The sequence below is a fragment of the Phymastichus coffea genome, unplaced genomic scaffold (assembly GCF_024137745.1).
Source record: "Phymastichus coffea isolate CEN01 unplaced genomic scaffold, Cenicafe_Pcof_1.1 PCOF00193, whole genome shotgun sequence".
Lineage (NCBI taxonomy): Eukaryota > Metazoa > Arthropoda > Insecta > Hymenoptera > Eulophidae > Phymastichus > Phymastichus coffea.
The window spans coordinates 71,632-99,560 of NW_026707004.1; the positions used below are offsets into that span (position 1 = coordinate 71,632).

Sequence of the window (27,929 nt, forward strand, 5' to 3'; positions counted from 1 at the left end):
GCGTCGCATGAAAAAGGATTAAGTCCACGATAAAAATACCAGCAGCGAGGATTGCTCTTGCACAGCTGAGCGAAACAAAGGTCGCAGTAGCTATTTCCGAAAGCCCTTCGGCCGGAAATAAATATTCTCCGGTGTATGTGTGCGTGAGTGTGTATTCTCGTTCGCCGAGCGCGCAGCCGTGTGATAAAGCTCGAGAACTAAAACGCGACAGGAAGTCACGGCTTCCACCATAAGAAACATCATGCTTATGAAGGTAATCAGCGGTCTTTTGGATTTCTCCAACAAAATCTTCGAGGATAGGAAAACACGAAAAATAAAACATCTGATTATCGTTTCGAATAAAATGCTCTAATGATAAACTGTCGAGGCATATTTATACATATAATAATATTTATAAAATCGTATGTTACATCAAGGAAATGAGACTACTCGTTATTAAATAATCAATGGCGCATTTTCCATTTTATCCTCGCTCTCACACATTCGTTCGTATGGCGGTACGTGGCTTTATTAATAAATCTATACAATGTTCTACGTAGCCACATATGTAATACAAATAAAAAAGAAAAAAATCAATAATCAGTAAGGGAAACGCAACGATATACATTGAAAAAAGTATCATCCCAAGTCGCGCATTCATACCACCGAGCTTGTATGCAACAAGACATTGATTTACTCGTTTATATTTTTTCGTTTATCACAGACAGGTGTGTGTTTGTGTCAACCCTCGGACTGACTGTATAATAAGGTAGGGTCTCAAGGACGGAGAAGTAACACTACGTCTTAACGATGGCCTCGTGATCTGGTTTAGTTGGCAGTGGTCGATTGGCCATCTTATTGTTATTGGCTTGCTGCTGCTGCTTTGGTTCTGACAGTTCCGAGTAGAGATGAGCAGTCACGTCCGAAGGATCTGTATATTCGTCCAACAACGACTCTGGCCTTTTTGGGTTTTGTATCTTTTTGGATGCGTAAAAAGTTTCGCCTAACGTCTGAAAGAAACTTTTAGTCTTCTTGTCGCTGGCGGCAGCTTCTTGCTCCGCAGCCGACGATCCATGACCGTTAATGACATCTGGAGGTAGAGGTTGCGGCGCCCTGCCTGCCAGAGTCGCGAGTACGGGTTCGGACAATCGACTTGTACTTGGCACTGTCTCGTCACCCGGCAATTCAGTGTACAAATGATTCTGATCAATAACCCTGTGATCCCGCGGTTCCGCGTATTCCGTAATCTGTGGTCGTGGACGCAACAACGTCGGCAGAAGCTTGTCCAAGGATGGAACTTTGGTGCCTATACTGATCGAGGGCTGTCTTGGTCCGACTCGCGTCCTGTTCGGCTTAGGCCTGATCATGTCGTAAGCGTTGCCGTCGAGGGACGGCCGCCTGTCGTTATTGTTGTTACAACTCTCCTCGACTTTGATGAGATCGTAGAGATGCTCGATCATATCACGAGCGTAACTGTACTGTTCTGGGTCGGTCAGTCTCTCTCTCAATTCCGTGAGATACTCCTCGGTCAGTTCTTCGGGCAGCGTTTGCGTCGCCTTGTTCTCCGTGAAGGCGCAATCGCCACCACCTTCGGCGGCTCCTTGATCCTCTTCCACGGCGTCTTGATGAGGCTCTATGTCGAGAATCCGCGTTTCCGGCTGTAGACCCGCGTACTCGTGCACGCTGAGCCTCGAGATCGATCTCGCCGACGTGGCCGCAGTCATGCCGCTGTTCGGCGAGAACCACGAATTGGCCAGGTTCAGCGTTCCGGACGTCAGCTTTGGACAGACGCCGCGACGACGCATATAGAGCACGCCGGAGGTGAGAATAACCACGCACAACGAAAACACTGCCACTACGCAAACGATCATGATGATCCTCTTCTCGCGCTCCATTTGATCGGGATCGCTCATTTCCACGTCGAAGTAACCCTTGTGCCTTGGATACTGATGTGGACCGACACTTGGCGGACTCACGCTTGGCTCTGATTTGGCCGTTGGCAACGTGCAATTGATCCTCTTGTCGGTCTTGGAACAAATCGTCTGAGTATAATTGCGCATGCCCAGGTAACCTTCCGGCAGATTGAAGCAGTTCATCAGGAACTTGTCGATCACGCAGTAACTCGAGTCCATGATCCACGACACCGAGGTGTTACTGCCAATACGCTCTTGCACCCAGCTCTCCAAATTACAATTGCACGTGAGCTTGAAGTAATTACTGCCGACTCGAGCTGCCGTCACGCTCTGCGATATCTCGACGAAGGTAAGGGATTTGGCCTCGGCCTCGTGGATGTGATTTCCGGAAAATGAGAACTCCAAGCTTGTTGCTTTGGCCGTGTCGGAGGTTATGGCATTGATGGCATTCGTTTCCAGCCGCTGGAACAGATTGTAATCGATGGCGATGCGATTCCACTGATGGAACACGATCGAGTTGCGGTGTAAATTGAAGAACTCGTTGTTGTTGAAGGTCACCGTCGCCACGGTTATGTCTATCGCTCCGGATTCCACTTCGGACAACCTGCAGAGAATACAAATGACAGTTTCGCACATGGAAGCGCGCGTGAAAGCGAATTGCGCACCTGGAATATTGTATGGTCAGATTATTGGCTCCAGCTCTGAAAGCCCCGGCACGCACGGTTTTCATTCTCACGTCGACGAATTCCAAGCCGTGTATGAGGGTTCTGTCGCTGAACGCTCCCGGCTCGATTTCAACGATCGACGCGTTGCTTATGACCACGCTGAGTACGTTCATGGCGCAGAACGCGTCCTTCTTGATGCTGCCTGTCCACAAGTCGTCCATACGAATTTCCGCGGCCGTCGAGGGAAACACTGCTGTCGGCAACTCCGGGATCTTCACCCGTTGGAACATTATCTGCAAAACCAAGAATTGGATCGATTGAATGCAATTGTCCCGGTGAAAGGGGCGGGGAGGGCATCATATCTCGTTCGCTTGTCGCGCGGGAACGAGGCGTTTACCTTGGTCGCTGGTCCGTGTCGACCATGTTGCGGAGTCTCGAACTTGAAGGCGTTGCTCGACAGCTCTAGATTCGGCACTTCCCTCACGCTGATCTGCAGCAGCCACGAGAATGCGTTTGGCTTGATGGTCACGTGTTTACATCTCGATATCGACACGCTCAGCGGACCCTTGGTATTCTTGAACGCGTGGCTCTCGAGTATCACCCGATTGCATTCGGACACCTCCAGCAACGGATTCGGCGCGCTGATGTTCTGAAAGGCCTGCTTGTTCGCCACCAAGGTGTAGATGCCGGACACGTGTACGCGCTTCAGCTGGGCACCGCCCGTGAACGCTCCGGCTTGAATGCGGAGCTCGCGGCAGTGCGACACCTCGACTTCCATGGTGTCTTCGGGAATCATTCCTTCGGACAGTTCGACGTCCTGAAACAGACGATCGGAGGTGGAACATTTCCTTGTGCGAAAGAGAGCGAGCTTACTAGGCGCAAAATGGTCGAGAGCCAACGAAACGCTGTCGAATTTTATCGCGAGCTAAATCAATAGTACAATCGGACGCGCGCGTGGCTGCGGTTCATTAGCCTCGCGTCAAGAGTCAACTTGTCGAATCGCAGGTCTCGCGGAAAGCAAAGAGAACGGCGAGATAAGCGAGCTTCGCGCTCGGAAAAGTGCGGCTTTTCAGCGGATGCGAGCGTTGCGCAAGCCGGCTGACCTTCCAGGGTGTCGCGTTACCCGTGTACATATAAATGCGCACGAGCGCCCAAGGTGACGCGCGTAAACGAAATAATTGCGCGAGAAACACTTTAGCGCGCCTGTTTCGCGACGCTGGTCTTCTGCTGGGCGCGTAATTGCTGGACGCAGGCAGGCCACTCGCGCGCCCTCTCGTCGACAGTCGCAACCAGATGACGCATCGGCGATCTCTCTACCTCGCTCTCGCGAGGCCCGAATGTAGGCGGTCACCGATCGCGCAACGGCTTCTAGGCGAGAGCCCGAGGCGGCGAAGATTCGCCCTCGTTCGACGACGGGTGAGCGCTCAAGGACGGACTCTCGCGCTCCACGCGTGAAAGCGAGCGCAGCGTGCTTTCGCCTTGATCGTCTCGGCGCGCGCTCGGCGGCTCTCTCCTTCGGGACGCGCTTCCGGCGTGCGCCCTCGTATTATTTATAAAAAGTCGAGTGCACACGCGAGATGCGCGCGCGCGCGCGAGATACACGGCATTATCCGCTCCCTTCTGGACTCGGCCTCGTGTCTCGTCTCTTTGTGCGGTCGAGCAGCGCCGGGCAGGTGCGCGCGCTCGGCCTTCGCGCCTCGCACGCACATCTCGGAAGGCGTTACGAGCTGCGCCGCGGAAGTGACTTTCGCGAAGTCGCCTGCCAGAGCGGGAAATCAAAGTCTCGGCGAGCGCGTCTAATTAGCCTGTCGAGCAAGCCAAAGGGAACGTCGCCCGCCGAGTTCAACGACAGTATCAACAATCGTCCATCTCGCTCTCCAATTATCCCGCATTCCATCCTCCCTCTCCCCCTTGAGCCTCGAGTAAAAAAAGCCAAGAGGCAAAGCAACACAAACGATCGGCGTGTAATCCAAACAAACGTGGATCGTACGGACGTGCGCGCTCGCGTGTATTTGGAAGCAAACGCGCGGTCGTCATAACAGTATTGCACTTCCTGTCCCTCCTTTTCCAAATAATTGACGGCGACGAAGGGTGGAAGAGCGAGGAGGAGCCCAGCTGCGCGACGCAAGCCGGCTGCGCGCACCTGAGATTTTTATCGATGGAAGATGAAGGGAAAAGCCGCCGAGAGCGGTTTCAGTGTCCTGCGTCGCGAGATGGCGCGATAATGACGAATGGGGCGCCGCGCGAGAGGTGTCACCGCGAGGCGCGCGTCGTTTTCACCCGACGCGACTTGCAGCGTAAGCCAGAAAATGCGCGAGTCGATATGTTAGCGCGGACGAGCGAAAAGCCACTCTCGCATCGTCGTCGGGCAGCTGCAAGGCCTCTCCTGCTTCAAGCCTGCGAGAGGCGCGCGAACGTGGAGCGAAGCTCGCTATCCTCGTCTCTCTCTCTCTCTCTCTCTTAGCCATCGGTCATCCTGGAAAATTAGCGCGTCGCTGCAATTATTACGCGCGCAACGAGACGATTCGACATCGAAGAACCCAACCTTGGCTTTGGCGTAGCGTCTGACCGAACCGCTCCATTATCCAACGGCGCTATTTCGAGAGCGCAAAACAAAGGGACCTTTCGCCGCGGCGGGCGGTCGGCTGTCTCTTGGAGCTGTTCGCGGCCGTGTTGCTCGCGTCTTGTTTGGGGTTTCGCCGATTATTCGCTGCCGACACGAGCGACAGCGGATACGGTGACGACACGTTGCTTGCACATCGAGAGGATTAGCTTTCCCGTTGCGCCACTCGCATTAATAACAACGACGCCTCGAGATGAGCGATCTGCTTCGGCAATATCAAGGCTTCGAAAATAGCCAACGGCATAAAAATAACAGCTATTCACCGTCCGAGAGCAAACACTTAGCGCGCTCTAACGTCCAATATGATCTCTTTTTCGAAAATCCCCTCGAAACATGACAGAGAAAAAGGAAAAAAAGAAAAATCCAACGACCGAAGAAACTAATCCCCTCTTCGAGAGAGAGAGAACGAACGAGCGGCGCATCAGATGCGCCTCGTGGTTCTCACGTCTCGGGCAGGTTTCTTAGCAAAGCAGCTGCAGCTGGCGAATTAATTCCGTTGGCCAAGCGCCCGCGCCAGTGGCTCCTTTTCTTTCGCACACGCGCGCGCAGTGGGATTTCTCCATCGTAGGCGCTTCGATTCTTTTCCTACTCGGCGAGTCGCCTGTTTGCCGAGATAACAGCGGGCCCTAAAACACGGCGGCGGTTCTACGAAGCGTGCTTTCGCCGATTATTAATAGCGGTGACGATCGTACTTACAGTGGAGCGCGAGGCGATACGTAGCTTGCGAACCTCGAACGCCGCGCCTCTCGATTCAAGCGGCGCGCGACGAACGCCGGACGGGCGAGCATCCGCGCCGCCCGACAAATAATCAAGCCGCCTGCTTGCTTTTCGACTCGCAGCGGCGTTATCTCCGGGAACGTGGAGATTATTGGCGCTTTGCCGCCGCGCCGCGGTGGCACGCAACGCAAACAATGGAGCGCCACTCGGCGCCCAAAGCAAATCCACGAGGAAGCGGCTACATTCATTGTTCTTTTTCTTTTCTCTCCGGAGATCGTCTAGTTTTTTCACGGCATTTCCGACGGCCTAGAACGAACGCACTCGATTGCAACGGATGACTCGAGCCACCAAGCGCCGCTTTGCATCTTTCTTCCTGTCGCGTCATCCGTGTCGCGAAGGAGAGAAAGCCGTGCGAGACGAAACGCAAACTCGAGGCGCTATGGCCTCGCGTCGAACACTGGCATGGCGAGGCGAGATAACGTACGGATAGCCGTAGTTCCATTTCGTATCTGAAACGATGATTCAGTGAGTGGTCGGACGGTTGGCTTCTGTATTCACGTCCCGCGGGGAATATTTTCCCATTATCCGCGCGCGCGCATGCAGGCGACAGGGGGAGCGGACGATTAAAGGCGAGATTTACAGCGCGAGAGCGGATGGTAATTCACGACGTAAACGCATTGTACCGTCGCGTCGACGCGTGAGTTACGACGAGCTCTTGACCCACAAGACGAGCACGCGGTGGGTACGATGCGCCGAAATTCGCGGGCGGCGAGTCGTAACGCGTAGCCGCGCGAAGGCCGCGAACTCCCGTGGTGCGCGCACTCGAGTCGGAGAAGAGTCAGCGAAGGCGACGATCTTGCCGTACGGAAATCAACAGCTCGCGCGCAGCGACGCGGAAGTATGGGACTCGTCGGTACGCGCGTGGGAGCAACGGCCTGCATTGCACCGACGCTGCTTTAATCAATGGCCGCGGCTACGGGGACGAGACTGTTATCGTCGGCCAACAGCTCTTGCGTATTATCAGCGAGATTGCGCGCGTTAAAAGTCGAGAATCGTGCTAAACGCAGAAGGGTAGGGAGCATTCCTCGAAGACTGCGCGCCAGGATTAAATTAAAGCCCATCTGATTGCCGTTAATTGGGCTAGTTAATTGCCTCCTCCCCCGACACGCGCGCTGAGTTATGTATCCCGTAGCGGCAAGTTCACGCGCGATTGGATCGTCGATTGACGATTGGAAAGCCGCGCTTGGGAATTGATTGTCGCGCTCGGATTTATGGAGGACGGCCAGAGTCCGTAATAATAATAATCGCGACAGAAGTCGCGCTTTGATCGCTGAAAATTATCCTGAAAATTATCACACGTCAGGCGCGAAGCGACGGCAGCAGCCCCGCAACCTTGCTTGTCGACCTTACGAGCGCTGAGATATCTCATTTCAACAAGGTCGTTTACTTTTCGTATGACGAATCTCGAAAAAGATGTGGGCGTTTCGAGCGCGCGTGAGAACCGCGATGCTTCGCTAGACGTGGATATAGTCATCAATTTATTCGTTGCAGCTCGAAACTTTTCCACACAATCATCGCACTCCGCTGCGTCTGATTCGATCTTGCCTTGCGAAGCTTTACGTCACCTCATCAATATTTGAGAGAGAGAGAGAGAGAGAGAGAGAGAGAGAGAGAGAGAGAGAGAGAAAACGACCGCGGAGTATCACGCAAATAGCCGTATATAATTGCTTTGCACTTTGAGTCTCTCGACAACGTTTTTCAAAGCGACTGCGATACGTGCGTGTGCGTGCGTGTGGCGGCAATCTGCGTGATTATTCACGCACCGAGAGCTACTGTTACGACACTTCCTCCGAGCAGTCGATTGTGTGTGCGTGCGCGTCAAAGACACATCTTCTTGCACTTAATTCATGCCTTTGCACGGGAGAAAGAGAGAGTGAGAGAAAGAGAGAGACGGAAAAGAGGAAAGAGGGGGAACTTGCTCCTCTCGTTATAAAGTGATTACAATTACCTTCTGCGGGCGCGTCTGCGATTTCTTTTTTTCTTTTTCGTTCTCGCAAGTGGACATTTTAACCTGCGAGTATTAATTTGATATTCAAAGCTATTGAAATATGCAAACGTTTGGCTTGTGCGTACATTTCGCGCAATTTAAACTGCCGGATATTTCTGCGTTCATCTCGGTATAGCTCTCGGCCAGGTTATTCTGTATATCGAAATTAATAACCGAACTTGTTTACGAACTTAGCGACCAAGTTTGGCGGGCGTCGTAAACTGGGTTTCCGGTGACGAAATTGCCGAAAGCTCTCAAGTCATCCGCGTCAATTTAGGCATCGAGCGCCCAAGCAAATTCCGACGGAAAATTTCGCATCTAGTTGTCTCCCTCGGAGAATAATGCCATCGAATAAACTTTCGCTAATGCCAATTACAATCCGACTCGCTGGCGAGCGAGTAATAAAACTCGACGGGCGGGAAAAAAAAGGAAAGAGAACGTGGCTGCGGCGTAGAGATATGAAAGAAGCGTACTGTAACTCGGCATTCATCGGCTGCGAACGCCAAGTAGCTTACGTACGCACACACACATACTGCGACAGAGAGCGAAGCAGGATGTCGGCTATATCTATAGACCGCCCCCGAATAAAATTCTTTCAACTCGCGCGCTGTATTCTATTCAAAACCGGCTTCTCGCGCGCTGATTATTTTTTTTTGTCTCCTTCCTATTTTTTTTTTATTGGATTAATTAGATTCGATAAAAAAGAAAAAAAAAACAAGTCGTTCGTGCGCACGCGTGTGCTAGCACCTGCTGCGGTGCGTGAGCTCGCGACAAGGCTGACTGTGAATCATTGTTGTTTGCATTTCGCGAGCGGATAAAATAAAGTGTCCCGTTGGAAACAAAGAGAAATTAAATAACCATTCGCAATTCGACGAAGTTCATTGACGACGGGCCCGGCCGTCCATTAGAGATCAATTGGAATTTTGTTTCTTTTCTTTTCCTCTCGCCCGTGTGTTCAATCTGTCGTGTATGGCTTGCGTTATGACCCGCATGCATGGACATCCTCTCGCTCGCGTATTGACACCGCTGAAAGAGAGCCATTGTAGCGTATAAATTAACCTCCCCTCGCTTTGTGTATCGACCGGTTGTGATTTATTTCTTTGTATATATATATATTTTTTTTTCTTTTTAGAGAGCGTTATTATTTTTTGTTTTTCATCTTCCTTTTGCCGATGCAAAATCCGTCCGAGTTGATCATCGGACATTCCTGTTGCGCGCGTGTTTTTACGACTCCGTAGCACTTCGCTGAACTGCTGCCGCGGACGACGGGCATTCGACGAGTATACGCGCAGTGATCGTCGCGTGCGATTGCAACCTGAGCAGATTGCGCGGCGCGTTGCTCTTGTTGCAAAATGATTTGACTAACGAGAAGTTGTCGCGACGGAAAATAGGTGCCCGCTGTAATTATTTGCTTTGCAACTGGCAAGGCTACAATACGAGCGCCAGAAAAAGAAAGAAAACGATCGTTTGCTAGTGCGACGTGCGATGGGGAAGGGGGGGGGGGCGGGGATCTGGCAATGCGTTGCATAACAATGCAACTCGGTATAAGCGGAAGTCAACCGAAAACCATTTAGGAGGGTCCCCGAAATGCGCGCTGCGTGTGCGTACATAGCGACTCGTCGAGCGCGCACCATCGTCGCGGCGTGTCCGTAACAATGGGGCAAGAGGCGACTTTTCCGGAACGCGCGTGCGCCGTCGTCGTGAGAAATTTCCAGCGCGCTTTCCTTGGCGATCGCCGCGACGGGCTGGGCGACTTTCTCGACGCGATCATCCCGGCAATTAGCGTGAGCTCTTCCTTTTTCGGTGGGGCTGACGATCAACGTCGGCGCCCGTTCGCGAGCAGTTTTCCCTTTTCTTGTTTTTTTTTCTCTCCTTCGCGCGGAAGCAACAGGTTGCCGTTGCCGAGTGCGCGCGCACGCGCAAGGACACTCCGGCGCATAAGTTGAATTCGGTCGGCTCGACGAAGCGTGTGAACGGTCGACGACGACGACGACGACGACAACTACGAGATATCACATTAGAGAAAAAATGAATGAGGCTACTTAACAGTCTACCCCCTGAAGATTTCTTACGTTCTAGCCGCTAACGGTTGTCGTACGTGCACTGGTGCTTGATTTTTCCGATCTGTATCTATCCGTAACTTACGATTGCAGCGTAGTCTTTCTAACAAAGCAAATGTGCCACTGTTAATGCACCGCGTTTTCTCTTTTTAATCTATAAATATGCATGTCAGCAAATCGTCCGTGCGATAGGAATGCAAGTTCATCAGCTGCGCATTAAGAGCGCATTAGTCGCTTGGCAGTAGGCTAATTGAACGCAAAATAACCAAGCAAACAGTTAGCCCCGCGTCGCTGAAAAGTCAACAAACGTCAGCCGACGCGCGCGCTGAATATACAGCTACCGGCGAATGAAAAGTCAATTCATCGATCGCGCGCGCAACGAACGTTGAAAGCAACGTCAAAAGGGCTTCGTTGCGCAATTGACTTTCGACGTATAGTTGACCTCGCGCACGAGACGCAGATGTAGAACCGATCGTCGTGCGCTCTCTCAGACGACAACGCAGCCGGAGTCTGAAAAAAGAAAAATAGACGATCGCCTCATAAGAGCGAGCGTACGTCTAGACTTCGGTTGGTAATCGCGCGCGCACACCCGCGCATGTGCTCTTGGACCGTCCGAGTCGTTGACTCTCGCACGCGCGCATCGCGCGCCAGTGGCTCTCACCTCGCTACGCGCCTATATCGAACTCACTTTTTTCGATATCGACGGGACTCTTGACGATGTCGATTCGTGCCTCGGCCTTCCCTCGTGACCCGCGTACCTTGCTTTGCCGAGAGCTCGGCACTGCTCGCGCGGGTACCACGCGGCGCTGAATTTTTCACGCTGTCCGCGCTTATTGATTTCCTCTTGTCGCGCGGCCCCGTAGATTGCCATCGTGGATTCTTGTCGCGGAGAACATGGAATCGAACTGCGTGAAACGCAGCTGAGGCTGAACTGACGTCACCGTCTGATTCACATTCCGCTAGCCGATTAGAGAGAAACAAAGCAAAAGCCATTCGTGTGTTCGGAGTGAAATTTCCATTCGAACTAAAGCAACGCCGCCGCTTACCTACGAAAAGCGCAAGTGCGTCTCCCCTAATAAAAAAAAAATGAAGCAAGAGAAGCACTGACTAAGAAGTCTTAGTAACACTCTTCTCGTCGCTTCTTTTTCGAATGACGACCACCTCCGATAATCGGTAATGCTATACTGAACTGTTCCTCCCCCCTCCTGGAAAAAAAAATTCGGTAGCCGTGACGGATTTACAGGGTGTATATATAGGGATCGAACCTGTTCTCCCGTCCTGGGAAAAAAGGCCGACATCGATTACGCACACACAGAGGGAATGAAATCCAACCGAGCGCAGCAAGTGGAACGAGAACTGTTGCTCGCCCGCGACGCACGTGTGCGCATCGGGACGTGTATTTTTATTTTTAGATCATTCTCATCGAAGCCGTCGTCCGCAGTTTCGAGCGAAACGAGAAATCGGCGCGATACGCGAGCCGCCGCAGAAGCAGAAGGAGAAGAAAGAGAGAGAGAGGGAGAGAAAACTCCTCCGCGAGAGTGAAATAATAATCGTTGTGAAAGTAAAAACAAGCTATAATAAAACCTGCTAGCCTCGAGACTAAGAACTTCTATACCTGCTTATAGGCGCAGCCCATTCAACATATTTCTTTGACGCGACGATCCTTGGGTATTTAAACAGACGGCGACGGATGGTGTTGTGATGCGAGACCAGTTAGAAGGTTTTGAGCACCTCATTTTTTTTTTTTTTTTCTTTTTTTTTTTCAGAAATAAATTTCGCCGAGACCCCCACTTCACATACGCTCGCTCCACTTTCTCGCTCAAGCGCGCTCGACATTACTCTCGACCTGATGTCGCTCTCGCGATGTAATCCATTGTTCCGCTTCGTTCTTTCTTCTTCGCGCAGCGTCAGCCCTGTGCCACAAGTTTGCTTTATCGTTATCTCGTTTTGTTCGTGCTAATTGTACTTGACAAGCCGAATGCCGGTAGAAGTCGTTGTTTTCCGTGTTTTTTTTTCCATCGACTTACACATATGCCTCGCGTGTGTCAGATGAGTCGAAGCTCATTGTGCATTCCAGCTGACGCGTCGTACGAGCGTACGAGAGCGACACGACTCGCTCTCTGCTTCTTTTTGTTCTGCGCGCGTCGATTTAGTGAAATTTCCATGTGACAGAATTGTTTCCGAGCGAAAGAAGCCGACAAAGACGTTCGTCGGGCGACAGAGGCGCGAGAAGACCTAATCTTCCAACCGAATGCTCGTTGTCAACGATTGTGCTGCGGAAATTGCTGTCTCTCGATCCGCCTAGAAGTGCAAGCTAACCCGCGTAAAAAACAATGCAAAATTGGGGGGGGGGGGGCGACGACGACGATCTGCGCCCCCTTGCCGCTTTCGATTCTTTGTTCGAGCGAGCGAGAGGCGAATTCGATGTCTCACCTGGTAGTCGGCGAACACGCATCTAACGAAGACCCAGTGATGCGCCTTGACGGTGCAGTTGCAACCGTCCATCGCGCAGATACCGACGTGCTTCGGGTACTGCTGGCCCGGCTCCTGCTGCTCCTCGGCAAAGCACAGCAGTGCGAACGCGCACACGTAGGCCAGCGACACACGCACAGCGAAGCTCTTCATCGCGATCGCACTCTCGCTATACGATAACGCGCAAAAGCAATCCTCTCGCTTGCTCTCGCTTGCTCTCGCTCTCTCTCGCTATTCTCACTCGCGGGGCGCAGGCATAATGAGCGATCTACTGCGCAGGAGGAGCGCTGCGGCTGACGACGGCGGCGGCTGCGGCTGCCGCATCGGCACTACTACTGACAGTCCCGCGCCGTGTGTAACAAACCAAGCCAGTTTTTCGTCCGCGGCGGCTCCCCTACTCTTCCGCGCGGCCACGGCTTGTTGCTGGTCTCTCCCTCCGCTCTCTCTCTCTCTCTCTCTCTCTCTCTCGCGTGCGCGCTGCCTTTTCACGGGATCTACGAAGGCGGTTACATACTCGCGCGCGCCCAAGCCGAGCAGTCGGGAGTCGGAGCAGGCTTGTCTTTTTTTTTTTTTTTGGGCCGTGTTTGCCGAAGACGCTGTAAGTGCGCGACGGCAACGGGGGCGACGCGTGCATTTTCTCTTCCCCCTAACGGAATGTGTCATATGCTTCTGCGTCGGTCTTATCTGCACGATAATGTTCTTGACTAAACTTTCGAAAGCCTGTGACTGCGTTATCGCATGCTCGCGGTCTCCGTCATCGGCGACTCGACAATTGTCGAACGAGTATTTTTTTTTGTTTTTTTTTCTTCGAGGCGCGCGCGACGCGATCTGGTCGAGCGGCTGCAATACGGAGAGAAGAATGCACGTGTTTACAATCGGCGAGGCGCGCGACCTTCACACCCAGCGCGCGCTCACTCTCTCTCTCTCTCTCTCTCTCCCTCTCCCCCCACTTTTCTTGACGCGGCAGTCGGAAAAAAGTTTTCCCAGCTACGTTTCGGGCGTTTAAAGATCCTCGCGTCGTAGCTGCATCTCGTGCGACCGGCTGCAGGTCCAGACAGGTCTCGAATGATTTTTGTTTGTCTGCCCCCCCCCCCCGCCGCCTTTATCGCCCATTTGGTACGTGCGGGCTAACGGATTTTCACCACTCAACCGGGCGTGCGTGATCTGGCCTGCGCTCGCCGATTCGGCGCGTTCCAGTGTCTTGGAGCACTCGTTAGCGAGACTGGTCGAGCGATCCGCAAGCGGCACCGCAAGTCTCCCGTAAGCCGCGACTAGGCGCGGATCGCGGGAGGACAATTGCACGCCGACGGTGGCTTCGCTCGTTATAGTCGTGGTCGCGACGTCTATGGAAGAGCGTCAGGAACGGTCTCGTGGCGCCGACTGCCGGGGCAATTTCACCGGCGCGGGCGTTGCTTTAATTACGCGCTACTCGTGGGCGACGAGGAGCGACTCGAAGAGGCCGCAGCGCAGTCTTGGGGCGCAGCGCGCCGAGCGTTCCGTTCGATTTCTCTTCCTCCGTGGTCGGCTCGGCTCGCTGCGTCGTCACTTTTGGAGACGAGCAATTTGCCGGCTTCCTGTCGCGCTTAACGACGAAGATGCGCGCTTCGGCAGTCTGCTCGAGACACTCCGATGTCCAATGGAGAGGCCTTCGTATCTTCGTATCTTGGCTCGTATCTCTGCGCGTCAAACGTGGCTTTGCTCTCGATCAGCCGCGGCAGCGAGGATGATCGATCCGGGGGTGGCGGATGCATCGATGGGCTCGCCCCGCATACCGACCAATTCCACCCTTTTCCCAGACGCGACCCGATACGCACGCACGTCTGCCTTACCGAAAACAGCGCCGAAGTACGAAAAAAAAAAAGTTGATTGCCGTGCACGACCGTAGTGGACGTGGACGCGCACCCTCCGCGAGTCGGTTTTCCCATCGTCTACCAGCCACGTGCCGCTGCAAGATCGCCCGTGAGCCCGCATATATACACGGGAGCCTTTGGCGTTTACCTGCGCGGCCAGCAGCACGTGCCTGCCATGTGCGAGCCGAGCGGCAACGGCGAGTAAGTTGGCTCGCATCGCCACTCGCCTATCTTCGTTTCCGATAATCAGATGCCTCGATGCTCCCATTGACGATGTTTTCTGTTTACTGACGGACGGTACGAGGAAAACGCTCGATGGGAATTTTTTTTTTCTTTTCGTTTTGCCTCGGGCGATGGATTAGACGCTTTGCGAGAACGGACGTTTGACGCAAAATCGTGCGCTTCGTCCACGACGGAAATGTCGCACGTTCGGAATACAAAACCGAAACTAGCGAGCGAAAACAATTTTTCCTAATTCGCATATTACCAACCATAGACGCGCAGTAAAAGAAATGGTATAAAACAGGGCGAGCGGCTATAAAGCCCAACAACGTTTACCCGAAGACGTCAGCAGAATAATGCACGAGCGGCGCGCGCGAACTCGAAGCTCGGAGCTCACGTACACCGTTTATACACACACACACACATATATATATAAGCGTTAGGTGCAGAAAGAAAGACGCTCGCTCGCGGTCAAGTATAGTTGCCGCCTTATTAGGGGATAGGAGGCCTTTTAACTTTCTCGACTCGACGCGACCAGACGCAGAAAGGAGAGCTAAAAGGCCGATAAGAGATTCAGACGCCGTGTGCCCAATTAAGGCGAGCGCGCCAATCGGCGCTCTTTTTCTCGCGCCTCGTTCTCTTCGAAGCTTTCGCGTAACGTAGGTCGGGCCGCGACGGAAAGAGTTACCAAGCTCAATTATTATTAAAAAACAAGAAAACAGCGCGGAGTAATTGTTTTTATCGTGTCTGCCGATAAAATTGATTGCCAGCCTTTACCCGCATTGTGGCGCGTGAGAAGAGTGCTAATTAATCTGTAGCGAATAACCGTACGAGAAAGAGAGTATAACTCACGCAGTAAACGAACAACGATTGCGGTTCACAGCTGTGCGTCGAACGAGCGCCTGTTCCTGCGAGATCTGGTCTCGTGCGCGCCGGGCACCAGCGGAGGTCGCCTGGCGAGGTGGCTGCAGCCGGACAGTTACGTCGACCCGAGCAAGTGCGAGCTGTCGTACGCTCGCGAGGAGATGCGCTACGGATGGCCCGCTGTCGTCAATCTCATCACCAGGGATCAGTACGGCGAGCTCGTGCACGCGCCTAATCTTAAGGTATCTTTCGCTCGGTAGATCTTCGGCTCTTGAGCGCGAGTCGATTGTTCATTGGCGTAATCTGGCGCAGATCGAAGCGAAAGCAGTGCCGATCGACAAGCGCGAGGTGACCGACTCGGAAACCAGCAAACGCGTGCGTCCGAAGACTCAACAGCTGGATCCTCTGACGTTCGGCGGTCATCCGCAACCAACCCTCGAGACGCCGTACGAAATGACAGTGCTGGACGAGCCGTACAAAGTCAGCTTTCACGCGATAACCATCATGAAGGCTTATCGCAACTACTCGTTCGAGGAGTTGAGATTCACCTCGTCGGCGCTCAAGCGTTCCAGCGAGAGTATGACGGTTCTACCTAACCAGGATGGAACCTACAGGGTTACTTGGACGCCATTCTCGGTCGGATGGTACTCCATACACGTCAATATCGATGGCTATGATATGGAGAATGTGAGTATTTAACCTTTAGACGTAATCGTAGACGGAATCGATTGGATTTCATTTTCATGTTTTTTTTTCTCGATCGTTTGGTGGCAGAATTATAAAGTCGAAGTAAAACGACCGCCTCAGGGCATGGAAATGCCGGCGATGAATATCGTCAAGAAACCGACGCATGTGCCGAGTAGAGTACGAAAATTCGTCGCCAGGAACAGTGCTGGCTTGAGGATCAGAGCTCATCCGTCCCTTCAGAGCAAACAAATCGGCGTTATACCGGTTAACAACACCATCGTATTTTGCGACGAGGTACACCAAATCGTCCGATCGCGCTTTCGAATCCTATACGCGCTGTTGAAAAGTTAATGACGAAAATCAATTTGGCCATTTACAAAGATCCACAACGACGACGGCGTGTGGCTAAGATTGAACGTCGATACGATCACCAAGTACTGTAGTAGCGGCCACTTGGAGGCATGGTGCTTGCAGTACAATCAACACTTGGGCAAAAACTTGTTACTGCCAGTCGAGGAACAAAAATCATCGTCCAATGCATGTCACGGCCGGGAGGTGCTTCTTGGTAAAAAGGACTCGAACGAAGAGTAAGTACCAAATGTAATTTTCGATTCTCGTTGGCCGTTGATTAAGCGCGTACTTTTCCACGAGGATCGCGTCTTTTTCTAGCAAACGAAAAACAGTGACGTTTGATAGCGGCAAAACAATGGCGGTGGTCACTTGCGGCGCATCAGGTCACAACATCAGATGCAGACCGAGCCTCAAAGCTACGGCTGTTGGGATGCTCGCGATTGGCAATACCGTCACCATACAAGATTATGTAAGTACACTCGAGCATTGAGGTTCATCATTTCTGGAATACTTATTTCTTTTTTCCGACGGCGTAGTTTACCAACAGATATGGAACGTGGGTTAGGATAGACGATGAGTCAGCTGAGAAATACAGCTTTAACAATATCGGTGAATTCTGGTCGCTTGCCGTTAATAAACACGGCGCAGCTTACATGAAAATTGTGCCTGATCCCGAAGAGGAGTCGATGGAGAAGAAGCCAACTATTAATGATACGAGCGAGGTTTGTTGGTCCCTCGGGTACATTTTTACACCCTCAATCGTAATTTCCTTCATTGATTTCTTGTGATTACACTTTAGGGTCAAATAACTAATCACAAGGATGACGCTCAAACGCCAGTCGTGGCATCGAGCAGCCAAGAGAACGACGCATTGAACAGAATGCATTCACTTCCGAATCACACACCTCCTCCACCAAAAAGTGCCGGTTCTGGTGATGGACCAAACAGTTCATTTCTTTTCGGTACCTACGGTGGTCTCAAACAAGATTCACAAGCTAGTAGTGATAAACAGGTGTCTACGGACAAAACGACCGAACCGTCTGCAAAGATCGGCAAAAGTCATTTGGAGAAAAAGTCGAGTAAAGAACGCGAAAGTGGAAGTAGCAAGTTCAGTGTACTGCAGAAGTGGCTTCGAGGTGACGATAAGAAAGGTGACGGAGAGAAAAAATGCTCGCCTGGCAGGTAAGTTTATCAAACATTTTTATACTTAAGATGAATACTGAATGATTCATTATTCGACGAGCAGGGATTTTTCGGAGTTCGTTGGTGTATCGGTGAAAGAGCTTGTGAAAGCTATGGGAGAAAGTCGAGTCAACGGTAACGGATCGACGCCACCGGAAACACCACGTAAGATGTCACGCAGCTCGTCACCAAAGAATCCACAAGCTGGTTCGCCGCGACTGACCAGCAGATCTTCTAGCCCTGTCCCGATACCCGGTAAGTATAAATCTTCGGTGTAGCGTATAATAATAATAGTTTTGTTCGTTAGAAAGATTTTCTCGACTGTCTTGTCTTTTTTTGTTGTTGCGTGAATCCAACCTACTTCTTAATTTTGCGCCCAAACCACTATTTTCGCGTTGAGTTTTTTGAGTATCTATATGTGTTTGATTTGGTCTTTATTCTAGTATAGTAATATCACGGCCAAGAATTAATTTGATATGCTTATTTTATTACTCATTCGAATCTTTTTTTCCTCGACGACTCATATTTCTTCGAAAATTGTCACGCTTCATATAAACTATATACTTTCCATTTCAAAAAACAACTTTTAATAATCTACTTTAATAAATGAATGGTGATGGTCTTAGCTGGCTCCAGTCGCTTGCCGTTTGGTTCTGGTCTTTTCCCAATTGCTGCTAATGCTCAAGGTATCCTTTCATTGCTTCTCTAACATTTCAACGCAAACGTAATATGTTGTTGCTTGACGTTGGTTTATCACATATATTATAATATTTTATATCACCACTTCATTATTAGATCAATATCTTAACAAGATTTGAATTGTAAATAGTGCTCATGGAAAATCTTGATATGTATTTAATAATAGTGTCGCATTTGAGTATTTCATTACACATTGCATGAAAAATGTTAATACTGATTACATATACAATTATTCATCACTACAACTATTCCATTTGCACACCAACGTTTCAATATTACAAAGCACAATTCATGATTTTTTAAACATTTTTTCAACGTTCTATATGAATGCTACACGATGAATGTATACTCGAATTTAACGACACATTGATAGGTGGAAAAAATATCGCTGGAGGGGGAGACAGTGCTGGCAGCAGCCCACTGCTTCATGGCTCCCCCCGAAGTATTGGGATTTCACCTCTAGGTAAGCTCTAAATAAAAATAATTATTCAACCAAATATTGGGTACTTATTATAAATCACACCTCAAAATACCATTCTGTTAATTTTCTTGTTAACTCATACAGTTAACTGTTTAATAAATAATCGATCAATAGGAGGTTTTAATTAGTATGTTACTGATTGTATATAGATAGTGATGTGTAAAAGTAATTTTTTAATAAGATCCTTCTGAGTTATTTTATGAGACAATAAAGTAAGATAAATAATTGCAATAGAATCACACTGCACAACATAGATTATAGAAATTGAATGCAACATCATAATAAATGTATAGATCACACAGGAACATGATCTGGTGTAATGAAATGCATGATATACATACTTTCTCTTTAGAAAAAATGTCTTAAATGTGTAGTGTATTTATAAGTCGAATCGTAAATTGGAAAATTTTTTGTAAATCTCATGAAAATTTAGTGTGATACGCCAAATTCCACACACTCAGTTAAAAAATGATAAGTATTTGACTTACGCAATAATGTCTAACAAGTTTGAAGAACGTACTTTATTACTAAGACAGCTTCTCGAAATCGTAACACTCACAGAAGAAATGTTTCCAATTAGTATCAGGAGGAATGTTAGACAGTGCCACATCACATCGTCGTGGTTCGACGCAAAGCGACACGAGCGCACTGGTGAGCAGTCTAACTCGCGATCCATCGCAATCTCCCAGCGGGGTCAGTTCAATGGCTAACACCACTAGGGACCTCTCGCCAAGTCCAAGTTGCAGCTCGTTACACATGAAGTCCGAGGAGGTTCTGAGTCCCACTGAGACATCCAAAAAAGACAACAGTGCTTCCGTTACTCAGGTAACGAACTTTTTCTTCGTTTCAAAATTTATCGAGCGGTACGCCGAATCCTCCATCGCGTTTGTTTTCTAGGACTCGCAAGACGCGTTGAAAAAGGTGTCCGAAGCCCAAACGCAAACGAGCCCCGAAAGCGCCACAACGGCGATGAAAGGCCATTTCCCGATTGATTTGACCAACAAAGAGGACCGACACGCGCCCAAATACTGCCGTCGCGATTACGCGAAAGTGACGAAAACTAGAGCAAAGCGCGCGATGTCACCTGCTGCTAGCCAAGAGATGCCGAGTCCTAGTCGCACTACTCTGAATCTTAAGAGAGAAAAGGTAAACAATACGCGGTAATTTTTCAAATAACAATCAAGATTGCGATTTGATCAACAATGATATTCACAGGTGAAGAAAGCAGTGAGCCCATCGGTAGCCGAATGCTTGCGAGCAGTGTTCGCGGCATTTCTCTGGCACGAGGGTATAGTTCACGACGCAATGGCTTGCGCGAGCTTTCTCAAATTCCATCCGAACCTATCGAAACAAGGCGCCATGGTGGTGACGAGACAGCCATCAGGCGACAACAGCGAGAAGAAGAGACAAGAGATGACTCGCGAGGAACGTGCGAGGCAGAGGCATTCGGTAGAAGTGACCAACGATGGAAGTTACCTTCACATTCAGCCGAGTACTCTAGAAAGCTTGACCAGATCGGCGGCCAATGCCAATGCGAATAGAAACAGAAAGAAGGTGAATACTAACGGCACGGATGAGACAGGTTGGTTATCGATATTTTTTTCAACGATTTTTTATTGTTTCTTATTTTGAGAATGATTGTCGTTGATCGTACTTCGTTTTACAGTTAACAAACTGACAGCCTTGCCGGAGTTTACAACGGTGACAGTCTTGCCTCCAGCTTTGAAATGTCTAGTATTCTTGTGGGAGGAGCTGCGTCAAAATGTTCTCCACGCGATCGATCAGCAAACCGTCCTACCAAGTCCGATAAATCAAGTGCCAACTGTCAAGCCGTCGAAGCGGATTGTACCAGACACGCCAACGAAGACGCCCCAGTCGAACGTGAAAGAGAACAATTTGGGAGATAAACGCGACAAAAAGATATCTAAAGAGCGCAAAGAATGGAAACCAACTGCAAAGATTCCGGTAACCAGCGACGGTGCAGGCATCGAGCGAGAAACAACTTGCGAGTTGTGTGGATTGATGTTTCCTCATCCCGTAACGTATCATATGAAACTGATGCATCCGGGATGTGGATGGCATGCCGGGGGTAATGGCTACAACAGCAGTGGCAATTATTGCGTTGGCTGGGCTGGGAATTGCGGCGACGGGGGCGGCGGCGGTAGCTCGTGGTACCTGTTGTGCGATACTTGCCGTGATAAGTATCTGAAGGTTGGTTGATTTGTTTCAATCGTCTTGTCGCTGCCTCTTTACCGACCGTTGCTCTTTATTTTTACTCAATGCACAATTGCATTTTTTAAAAACACAAGTTTTATGTCTTTGTGCGATTTCTAATGGCATCGACTCGACTCTTAGCATTAACTTTAGATCTTCGTACTGTATGAAATTAAGAAGCAGAATATCAATGATGCATTTTGTTCAACAGGCAAAAAAGAATAAGAGATACAGACGCAGCGTAGGAGAGCTTAACAAACATATGTCACCACTGACGTCACCAGATATCGATGAGACACATATAATCATTAAGAATAATTCGATGTTTCTTCTGGAATTGGCGAGCGCGGCTGGAGTTACCATTCCAAAACAGCAACGACGACCATCTCAGACTCTCACAGCCGTTGCTGAGAATTACAGTCCTCCAGAAGCTGCAGGACCGTTTCCATCAACTGGACCATTCCAATGTTTGCTTTCGTTGGGGGTACAGAGTTCACAGAGTAATGATGAGAGATTGTACGAAGAATCGTTCCGACGACAAGGTCAACAGAACTCGCATGATGGCAGTAATAATGGGTTAACCGTAAGTAACAAAAGGGTTAGTTTCGACATTTACTTCATTGGTGTTGTTCGCATGAGTGTATGTCTTCATTATTCATTTGATTGTAGTTTTTGTTATCAATGTTTATCTTTCTTGTGTCACTATTGTAAAGAACATATTTCATTTTTGAAGATCGTACTGAATACAATATAAAACAATTTTTGTTTTATGTGCGTAGCTTTTTAAACTTTTGTTTTTAATAACATGTGTTACTTATTTACAGCCTTTATCAGAGTGCCAAATGAGTGACAGTGACAGCGACAGCGGTAAAAATCGAGGCATGTTTCATCGGTCTGTATCGATGTCAACTGGTGCACCATGGGCCAAAAATATGCAGGACGGTCGGGTCGTTATGATGCGCAAAAGAAACAATAGTAGCAGTGAACCTAACAATGGTATGAGAGATTTGATAAATCATCTTGAAAAACAAATGATCTAAAACTAACGATTCTCGCTATTTAGACGCAGGTTCATCACTGCTCTGCTATCCATCAGCAGCTTTACAGAAGCTCGTACCTTCGATGGATCAATCGGCGATAGTATCAGAAAATCAACAAGTAGAGATGATAAACAGCGACCGAATAGAATTATTCATGCGACCGGTTATGCTTTTCGTTCTGCGGCAGCACAACCTCCAGCACATGCAGTACGCGATGAAGCAGGCACTTAGGCGCGCCGCATGTCGAGTGTACGCGATGCAAGCGCTCAATTGGTTATTGAGAACCGTCACTCAGCCGATTTGTTTGCATGATTTATTATGGTGGTTTGTTAATTCTTTGACACCGATAATTCCTGATCCGATGGACGTTAATGAGGATGATAATAGAAAAAGATGTTTTGAGAAGAGGAAAGATCACGTCAGTAAATTTTCATTTTCAGACTAGGAGTATTATTATTAAGTATTCATTAATACATATTGTATATAATTTATTATAGTGGATATACACACACAATAATAATTTTATATATATATATATATATATATATATATATATATATAATTTATTACTATTATTAAGAAAATTATGTTATACAAATAATTTATGTTTCCAGGATATGGTTGGAATGTGCGAACATCCTTTAAATGACCTTATTATTGCTGGTGAAGCTGCTCATCCTTTGCCTACAGCGTTTCATACGCTGCTGCAAACTATTTCAGATTTGATGCTTTTACTGCCACCTGGTAAATTAAAAAAATCAAAATTCTAAACTGTATTAATTATGAAATTTGATAAACGTAATTTATTGTTGGTATAATGAAGCTAATAAATAAAAGGATTCATGGAAAAATCGTTATAATTTCATTTTACTCACTAACGTAATTAATTGTATTTCAGGTTCACCACTGCAACAAGCAGCTGTGCGCTGCTGGGCGATTCAATTTACACCTGCTGATCATATGTTTTTACACCGCAGTCATGTTTTCAGTAATATCAGCAAGATTTTGTCTCGTTCGGAAGAGGAAGAAGATGCGGCATTAAGCATGCACAAGAGTCATCAGTCGAACTTATCCGGACAACAGTTCTTGAATACAGTCGAGACTCTTCGAGATTTGACTCTTGGAGTTGAAATTAAAACATCAAGTAGACAGGCAATGATTACCAGTCTGACAGATAATTCGACTGAAACCTTTTGGGAATCTGGCGATGAGGATAGAGATAAGACAAAGACAATCACGATAATTTGTGGAGCACATACTTTCCCAAAAATGGTTTATATCCATATTGATAACTGTCGTGATCTGACTGTAAGCCCAATTTTTCTTTACTTATACATTAGACAATTCATCTTAAATTGAGAAAATTGTATTGTAATTTCAGCATAAAGTGTCGAGCGTTACATTCCAATCCGGTATGGATGCCGACGAGATGGTGAAATTGAAAACTGTTGAAATAGAAAGTCGATCGACTGGTTGGGTAAATTGTTCAGTAATACATCCTCGCCATGCTGTGATTGGTCTTGAATTGAAAGGGCCTGATAATTCGCTGAGAGTCAGACAGATTCGCGTGTTAGGAGATATAGATGGTGAACCTGTTAAGATCGGAAAGTCTCTCAGCGCTGTAGCTATTCAGCAGAAAAATTGTGAAGCAGAAACATTGAAAGTCTTTCGTTCAATAACTTCACAGGTAAAGTATCTAATATAAAGTTGACATATTATTTGATTTGTAAAGCAAAAAAAAATGTTTTTGTTGCAGGTATTCGGAAAGTTGATTCAAGGCGAACAGCAAAAATCAGGACCAATATCCTCGTTAGTCATTGAGCCAAATCACGAAGAACTAGAAGAAAGCAACGAGTTACGAGAGCACATGGTTGGCATTCTTTTCAGCAGAAGTAAGCTCACTCACCTGCAAAAACAAGTTTGTGCACACATTGTACAAGCCATTCGTAAAGAAACAATTCGACTACGTGAAGAATGGGAAACACTTTTATGCTCGCCAACTCCAGTCAACAGCGTTACGAGTGATAACAGCGATCTACCTAAGGCTGCTGACACATATTGCTTCGAGATGTTGTCAATGGTTTTGGCATTAAGTGGAAGTTCCGTTGGACGAAATTATTTGTCTCATCAGTCTCCGTTATTAAAAGATATTTTAAGTTTGCTACACACGGGGTCTGCTAGAGTTCAGAGACAAGTGACTTCACTGCTCAGAAGAATCTTACCTGAAATCAAACCGGAAGTTTTAGCAAGTGTTGTTGGAGCAGAGAGACTACCACCGACAGATTTCAGTATAATCTCTGCTGCAAGTAGTGCATATTTGCACTTGACTGAATTTGACGAGCATGATGTTGGTATTCTAGATGTTTTCTTGAGTTGCATTGCCAAGTCTTTGACTGTACAAGTTAAAGTTAAAGATAAGGAGAATAATGGCAAGGCACTGCAGTCAATTTCGCTAGCGACAAGTATACACCCGAAGAGTCAAGTTGGAGCAAGGTGGTGGTTGAGAGGCTGCATCTCGAGAAAACTAGCTGAAGAGATTATCCAATTGTTGAAAGATATGGCTTCGGTAAGATTTTTTTATCTGGAAACGTATGTAGGCAGAATATGGAACTTTTAATTTTTATAGGGTAAACTATCAGACATTTGGGCAGCTATAACTAAAGCAGCGATCGCAGAAAACATTTTAAATCTGACGAGAGTAGAAGACAAAAATCGAGACCCAACTAAGTGTCTTCGATCGCCTACCTTGTGGTTAGCTTTGTCATCTCTTTGCGTTCTAGATTCAGACCACGTTGAAAGATTATCCTCTGGTCAGTGGAGTAGCGCTGACGGTCAACCGCCACCGCCAAGGGTAAATTTTTATTTCATTTCTGTGTACCTAGTTGTGTTATCATAATCGCAAAAATAACGTTTTCTTCTTATTACAGCCAATGTGTAGCAACCATGACGATGGTGAGACCACAGCGATAATCCAGTGCAGTATTTGTGGAAACTTGTGTGCTGACTGTGATCGAGTTTTGCATCTCCACCGCAAGACTCGAATGCACATTCGGCAAGTATGTAAAGAAGAAGAAGAAGCTATTCGCGTGGATCTTCACGAAGGGTGTGGTAGAATGAAACTGTTTTGGATTCTTGCTTTGGCGGATAGTCAAACGCTCAAAGCTTTGGTAGAGTTTCGCGATGGACCGCCGCAGAAACCTGTTGGCGCGTCGTCAGGTGTTTGTCGATTTTGTGGAACTACAGGTATGAGAGATCAAAATCATTTATTTCAATAAATGAACTTTATTAAGATGAAGTGTTTCTTCTCATAGGTAACTCGGGTCTGTTGGCGATCGGCAACGTTTGTTCGGATCACGAATGTCAAGAGCATGCAAAAAACGCTTGTAGTAAAGTTCACCTCTGTGGTCATATTTGTGGGGGTGTACGAGACGAACGACCTTGTCTACCATGTTTGCATCGCTGTGTACCATCTTGCGATCTGAAACAAGACGCTGACGACATGTGCATGATTTGTTTCACCGAGGCTCTGTCGTGCGCACCTGCAATTCAACTGCAATGCGGCCACGTTTTTCACCTTCACTGCTGCAGAATGGTGCTTACGAAGAAGTGGGTTGGCCCGAGGATCACCTTTAGTTTCTCACTATGCCCGATCTGTAAGGTGCCTATGGATAATCAAAATTTAACGGAACATTTAACTAGCGTCAAGGTACTGTACGAGGATGTGAAGAGAAAAGCATTGATGAGACTCGAATACGAAGGCTTGCATAAGTAAGTCATTACTTACCTTGACTGTTATAGATATCACTTTAGATTATTTACATAAATAATGAAATGATTTTTTAGAGCGGAGGCAGTGACAACACCTGGCGGTCGTTACTATCAGGATCCAGCTACTTACGCGATGGACCGCTATGCCTATTACGTGTGTTACAAGTGTCAAAAGGCCTATTACGGAGGCGAGGCTCGCTGTGATGTGCAACCAGCGGGCGAAGCATTCGATCCCACTGAACTTGTTTGCGGCGGTTGCAGCGACGTTGCACGTGCACAGATGTGTCCCAAACACGGCACTGACTTTCTTGAGTACAAGTGCCGTTACTGCTGTTCTGTTGCGGTATTCTTCTGCTTTGGCACTACGCATTTCTGCAAGCCTTGTCATGATGATTTTCAAAGGGTTACTAATATACCCAAAAATGAGCTACCTACCTGCCCTGCCGGTATACTTGCTCTTTTTTTATTATTATTAGTACATTTCATCTATCTATGAGTGACTAAATTAGCTTTTTTATTTACAGGACCAAAAGCAAAGCAATTGGAAGGGGACGAGTGTCCACTTCACGTCAAACATCCCCCGACTGGAGAGGAATTTGCACTTGGTTGTGGTATTTGCCGCAACGCACAAACATTCTAAATTGATTATAGAATCTCACAATGAAAGTTAAGCTTTTAAGACTTCAATCCAAGTTTTTCCAGGGATAACGCGTGATAACTCTGAAGAAATAAAACTTGTTATCCAACAGTTGTCAAGTGAGAACTTCCTATCTGTATTTTTTTTTCTAAAGGCAGCGACTGAAATACAAAACAATGACTGGAATTGAATGGCGTAGAATTACACACAAATTGTTAAGCTTGGAAATATTGTGTGACAAACGTTAGAAAACACATGGTTTCTTAATAGATAATTAGTAAGTGGTAAAAGTGCTGAGGACGACAATTGATGTCCAAAAATACTGTTCTTCTATTCATTTTTTTCTTATAATAATCAAGCAAAAAATGTATACCTGCGAATGAATGTTTTAAAGGCCCCTCGTGTTTGTATGGCCTTTTACAAGATAATCAATCGTCGAGAAATCTTAGTGAAATGAATTGCCTTTGTCGATGATACAGGGAGAGTATGCATTTTTTTCGTGAGTGAACTCATAGGTCGTTACGAGACTGATGCAATTTCATTAAAACGAACCTTAAATAGATGTATTTGTTAGCATTTTTAAATTATTGAATTGTATTTAAATAATGTATATCATAAGCGAATGTTAGTGCCAGTATGATCTCGCTGTCAGTATTTTTTGTGTTAACTTATTTATACTCACATTCTGTTGATATATTTATTTATTTAGTCAAGTAGGTACATGTCTCAAATACCGAGCAGCTGTGCCATTTTCTCTGTGACATCCCATTTATAATGTAAAATATTGTTATAATATGTGTATTCAAAATCTTTTTTTTCTTGAATTTAGAGTGAATGGTGTGTTAACAATGTTTACTTTAATGATTAAGTATATGGTTTGTTCTTTTGATTTGTGTATATTTAATATAAAGATTTGTGAATTTGTATCAAACGTGCTTGAAGAAATTGTAAAAACTATCTGCTAAAATACTTATTCAGTTTCATGTATAAAAAAAATCCTAATGAAATACAAATGTTTGACATCAAAATAAAAATTTTAAGATAATAATCTATTTTCAATTATTTCACATGATTCTATGCAAGAAGTTCTCATTCGTTATTTGGTTTATTTTCAAGATTGTGACATTTTTTTAAGAGTTGATTACGGAATAACGTAAATTTTGCAATGTTACGCACAAACTTTAAATAATTATTTTCTTTAACGTTGATCGAAATTTTCAGTTGAACGAAATTCATCGACTATCGACATATTTTTTTACAGGTAAGAATTTTTACAGGTAACTGCGACAGGAGAAATAGTTATGTTTGACAGTAATTTTGACAATAGACAATTTTTAATTCAAATTGTATCATTTCGTATTAGGATTATTTAATAAAAAATGGTATTTTTATTCATCATAAATTAAATAAACAATGCAATTGATTTTGAAACTTTTTTAATTTGTTCGTGATTTCAGA

The 27,929-nt window shown here is 47.3% G+C and overlaps 2 protein-coding genes across 5 annotated transcripts; one reads left to right on the forward strand and one right to left on the reverse strand.

The window, feature by feature from the left end:
• Positions 1-336: 336 nt before the first annotated feature.
• On the reverse strand, positions 337-12,791 carry LOC131673744 (uncharacterized). 4 transcript variants are annotated; one of them, XM_058951997.1, is made up of 5 exons: positions 11,270-12,308; positions 10,693-11,209; positions 2,955-3,374; positions 2,558-2,850; positions 337-2,496 (listed from the first exon to the last, which is right to left on the reverse strand). In XM_058951997.1, the coding sequence occupies exons 2-5, from the start codon at positions 10,873-10,875 to the stop codon at positions 777-779; spliced, it is 2,616 nt and encodes an 871-aa protein (XP_058807980.1). In that variant the 5' UTR covers positions 10,876-11,209; positions 11,270-12,308; the 3' UTR covers positions 337-776. The 4 variants fall into 4 exon arrangements, with proteins under 4 accessions (XP_058807980.1, XP_058807979.1, XP_058807981.1 ...); XM_058951996.1 differs by lacking the exons at positions 10,693-11,209; positions 11,270-12,308 and adding an exon at positions 12,438-12,791; XM_058951998.1 differs by lacking the exon at positions 11,270-12,308 and having other exon boundaries at positions 10,666-10,764.
• Positions 12,792-14,501: 1,710 nt separating this feature from the next.
• Positions 14,502-27,696, forward strand: LOC131673748 (E3 ubiquitin-protein ligase MYCBP2-like). Its single transcript, XM_058952003.1, has 27 exons — positions 14,502-14,527; positions 15,432-15,654; positions 15,725-16,099; positions 16,187-16,393; positions 16,481-16,686; positions 16,751-16,919; positions 16,987-17,172; positions 17,250-17,632; positions 17,697-17,887; positions 18,259-18,318; positions 18,705-18,794; positions 19,393-19,637; positions 19,710-19,958; positions 20,028-20,394; positions 20,479-21,023; positions 21,238-21,624; positions 21,851-22,022; positions 22,090-22,484; positions 22,681-22,810; positions 22,965-23,374; positions 23,448-23,753; positions 23,823-24,632; positions 24,693-24,917; positions 24,994-25,309; positions 25,378-25,834; positions 25,910-26,280; positions 26,359-27,696. Exons 1-27 carry the CDS (start codon positions 14,502-14,504, stop codon positions 26,472-26,474), a joined length of 7,617 nt encoding a protein of 2,538 aa, XP_058807986.1. The 3' UTR covers positions 26,475-27,696.
• The last annotated feature ends 233 nt before the right edge of the window (positions 27,697-27,929 follow it).

Bases quoted from the DNA above. Each gene is read 5' to 3' on its own strand.
- LOC131673744 (XM_058951996.1), bottom strand. From the start codon at position 12,629: ATGAAGAGCTTCGCTGTGCGTGTGTCGCTGGCCTACGTGTGCGCGTTC. The intron at 3,375-12,437 runs GTGAGACATCGA...CGTCTGTTTCAG, and splicing joins GCGTGTTCGCCGACTACCAG to GACGTCGAACTGTCCGAAGG. The intron at 2,851-2,954 runs GTAAACGCCTCG...TTGGTTTTGCAG, and splicing joins GACACGGACCAGCGACCAAG to ATAATGTTCCAACGGGTGAA.
- LOC131673748 (XM_058952003.1), top strand. From the start codon at position 14,502: ATGTGCGAGCCGAGCGGCAACGGCGA. The intron at 16,100-16,186 runs GTGAGTATTTAA...GTTTGGTGGCAG, and splicing joins ATGGCTATGATATGGAGAAT to AATTATAAAGTCGAAGTAAA. The intron at 21,024-21,237 runs GTTGGTTGATTT...TTTGTTCAACAG, and splicing joins GCCGTGATAAGTATCTGAAG to GCAAAAAAGAATAAGAGATA.